This window comes from Thunnus thynnus, chromosome 14, assembly GCF_963924715.1.
Source record: "Thunnus thynnus chromosome 14, fThuThy2.1, whole genome shotgun sequence".
NCBI lineage: Eukaryota > Metazoa > Chordata > Actinopteri > Scombriformes > Scombridae > Thunnus > Thunnus thynnus.
In genome coordinates, this window is record NC_089530.1 from 7,774,009 (window position 1) to 7,777,585 (window position 3,577).

The 3,577-nt window shown below is 40.1% G+C and overlaps 1 protein-coding gene across 1 annotated transcript; it reads right to left on the reverse strand.

Annotated features, from left to right (window-relative positions):
* Window positions 1-21: 21 nt before the first annotated feature.
* pcbd1 (pterin-4 alpha-carbinolamine dehydratase/dimerization cofactor of hepatocyte nuclear factor 1 alpha) lies at window positions 22-3,427 on the reverse strand. Its single transcript, XM_067609551.1, has 4 exons — window positions 3,296-3,427; window positions 2,336-2,467; window positions 2,134-2,214; window positions 22-523 (listed from the first exon to the last, which is right to left on the reverse strand). The coding sequence occupies exons 1-4, from the start codon at window positions 3,296-3,298 to the stop codon at window positions 431-433; spliced, it is 309 nt and encodes a 102-aa protein (XP_067465652.1). The 5' UTR covers window positions 3,299-3,427; the 3' UTR covers window positions 22-430.
* Window positions 3,428-3,577: the final 150 nt, after the last annotated feature.

Consider the following 3,577-nt stretch of genomic DNA (forward strand, 5'->3'; position numbering starts at 1 on the left):
ACAACAACCGTTTGACAATAATAGATTTGCAGAAAATAACTTTTTACTAACAGTACAAAAAATTGCCACATAAGACACTATTGGTGACAGAAAGACACATTATTGTAAATGGTACCTGTGTTAACAAGTGGAATGGATACTGAGGAATTTGTATTTTTACTTGAGTTTAAATTAAATGTAAGGTAAATGATTTTATGATTTGTCTTACCATTAGCTAAAAATCTCACATATATTCACCATATGCAAAACCAACAACAGCATAATTTTAACACCTGCTACATTATTCACAAGAATTGAAAGTAACTGGTTCATATTCTTTGGGTGTTGCGGGTCACAGCTTCAGAGATTTCTCAGTGGAATGAATATAAGAAGAGCTGTGACTTCCAGCACTTCAGTTTTCACTGTGGAATCGACTGACAATGTGTGTCGGTCACATCAGAGATGCCTGGTCAATGAAGGTGGCCAAAGTGATGTCACGCTGGGATAGCCCCCCACAGTCATGTGTGCTGAGAGTGATCTGGACCTGGGTGAACACAGGAAAATGGAATCGTGAGTATGACACTCATCATGTGACGAGAACAGGCTAAATTTAACATGCTGAAGTAAATCTGAGTGTTCTTGCTTTAGCCAACAGGTCAGTGAAAATTAAGAAGTCTCAAATTAGCAAACAAAACTCCCATTTCCCATTGACATATGTTGCACCCAAAGAAGGATTAAATCAAGTAAAATATCCGTCCCTGTCTCCATTGGCAATAAATTGATATATCAGCTGAATTGAAGGCCTTGAAAGCAATCGAAGTGCCATTTGATGTTTTTGTGAAGAAACCAGCAGAGATGTCAGTTTAAGTGTACGCACTGAAAGTAGTTGAAATGTCAATTCAGGTGTAACAGTGATATCAGTTGAAATGTCAGGTGAAGAGCTGAAAGCTTTTGAACTCTCTGCAGAGTAAATGATGAAAGCAGTGTCAACCCAGCATATTGAGCATTAGGTTAAAATATTGAAATGTCTGAAAAAAATTAGTATGTAAAGTAAAAGTTTTAAAAAAAACTGAAAAGCTAAAAAGAAATTAAAATCATGGTGTTTTTTATTTGAATTATGTGTCTAGTTTATGAAGAAGTAGTAATGAAGGGATAGGTTTGAATATTCCACCCAGACTAAAAATTAATTTGCATTCATTTATTTTTATTTATTTTTGGTCACTAGGAGGCAGCACAGCAAGCTTTAAACACAGCGTACTGTAGTTGATATGGCTGAACTTGTTAGCAACCAGTCTCTTATTTACACATCCAGCAGACATGAAGCAACATCAGCATTGATCTGGAGTTGTGTTTCTGTCCACCTAATGAATTAAAGTCTAATATTTACTTTCCTTTTAGCTCTGTTTTGGTCTCTACCAACTCCTGAGGGAAATATCGGACTTTTTAACTGCTGAATGCTCTGCTGTGATCACCTGTCAGCTGTATGGTGCTGAGCAGGAAGCATACAGTTGTTTCATCAGAGCTTTTGGCAAAACAGCTGTCTGCTGTGACTGGAAACAAGCTGATAAGAGTGAAGAAAAACAGTCAAGCTGCTGCCTATAACACCAAAACAATAAGCTGAAAGATGCTAAACAGCTCTATGAGTTAAGAGGCTGCAGCATCAGGTGAGAATTGTCTGTAGGCTCATCACAAGGATTGACCCCTTTCACATTACACATAGTCACTTTGAACATTTTTCTAATATAAAAATATTGATTACAGTACCTTTAAAAAAATCAAATTGAGGCTTTAATGGCTTTTGCTAAAAGAGAAGAATCTGCATCAGCCAGGAGTGCTCTGTGCAGCTCTGTGTTCACACTTTCCTACACCTGTGTGAGCTGGCAAGTCTTGTGAAAGCAGAGGTCGTGTTGAATAAATACACTTCAATTATAAGGACAGAGCTTTGGCAAAGGGTGATGGCAGGAGAGTCTTTGTCTACTTTAGCATAAGAACAATGTTCTTGATTTGCAGATAAATGAAGGTTAGCTTAGTCAAAAGGGATCATGAAATTGAAGCAATACTGGCCTCTCCTTCAGCAAGGGAGGCCAATCAGGACCAAGTTGAGCTGTGATTGTGTATCAACTTATCAAAAATGGCATAATTAGCTTTTTCTACCTTATTATAGACATTGAACCACTCAGGATGATGGTCCATCTTCTCTGCTTGTAGCGCCACTCTGGACATGAAACCAAAAGCCTGGAAGACAGAACATCGCATCCCAAATCATGATAAATATAAAAATACAGTACAGGTACAGTATATGTTAGTTATGTGAGTTTTGTAAGTCAAGTGTAATGAAATATGATATATTAGGAACCTGATTGAAGTCTTTAAAAACAAACTCTTTGTAAATGGCGTCCCGTCCCACAACCTCCACCCACTGAGCGTTGCGTAGCAAGGGGAGTAGGTGGGCCCTCTCCTCCTCAGTCAGACTCTGGATCTTACCAGCCTGGAGGGACAGAGCAGAGGTAACAGTACAGCAGATCTGAGAGGGGCAGCTTCACAAACACAAACTGTGATTGGTTGCACAGGGTCCCATCTGGAAACAATGAGAGGCTGCATTCCCAGTTAAAAACTTGCTGGTTCAAAGGTATGTGGTGGTGGTGGGAGAGGAGGTGGGGCTTATGTTTACTCCCTTTTGATTCCTAATCTTGACACATGATGCAGGGTCACATGCATTTAAAGTCAGTTATGCTCATTTCATTCAGCCTTCATGACCCTGACTCCAAATCTAAACCGAACATTTCACAACATTCCTCAAATAGATATCTGATTTTATTGCACAATCAAGAGGGGGGCTGTTGAAGGCTTTGTCCCCAGATGAGCGGTCATGCTTATAAGCAAACAGAGCAAACAGATGTCACAAGCACAGCCTAACACAGAGCAGTGACATCAACAGGTATCATAGCAACGCTCTAATCTGCTCTATCTGTGGAGCGAATGGGCTGCATGCAGACAATGACCACTGTCTATTCATCCAATACGCTGGCTTAAACCATAATACAAAAAAATGTGCTTATGTCATTCTTATCCCTGAATTTTTAACTTACCTTTCACCAGGGTTTCAATCACACTGCAAAATCATACTGACACATTGAACTTTGTATTAAAAAGTGCTGTGTCTATCCAAATATGTACAGCACTCTGACTAAGCAATTAAATATTATCTAGGTGAATTTTAGGCTATGCGATTAAGTAAATTTCAACAGGTGTGTGAGGCGGTGAGCAGCCCTGTGTGTCAGGCCACACACACACTGTAGAGAGGTTGTGTACTCACCATGTTTACAGAGTGTTTTCATGCACAGAGGAGGTTCAGCTCCAGCTCTCTTCTTGCACAGAGGCAAATCTGCAGTGGCAGAAACTGGAATGAATCTACCCGACACATGAGCTCTATTGTAGGTCCTGCTTAGCTGCCCCTGCAGAAGCCTGAGCAGAAATCCTCCCTGCTGATAGGTCGCTCAGCCACCTGTCAACACTGGTTTAATGCATACATCCATGGTTTAATCATAAACTGTCATCTGCTGCACGAGGCATGCATGAGGGCAGCTATTGGAACAGG

Excerpts from the sequence above, each read along its gene's own strand:
- pcbd1 (XM_067609551.1), bottom strand. Across the intron at positions 2,215-2,335 it reads TTTTTAAAGACTTCAATCAG|GCTTTTGGTTTCATGTCCAG; the intron begins GTTCCTAATATA and ends TCTGTCTTCCAG. Across the intron at positions 524-2,133 it reads GGTTCAATGTCTATAATAAG|GTCCAGATCACTCTCAGCAC; the intron begins GTAGAAAAAGCT and ends GTGTTCACCCAG.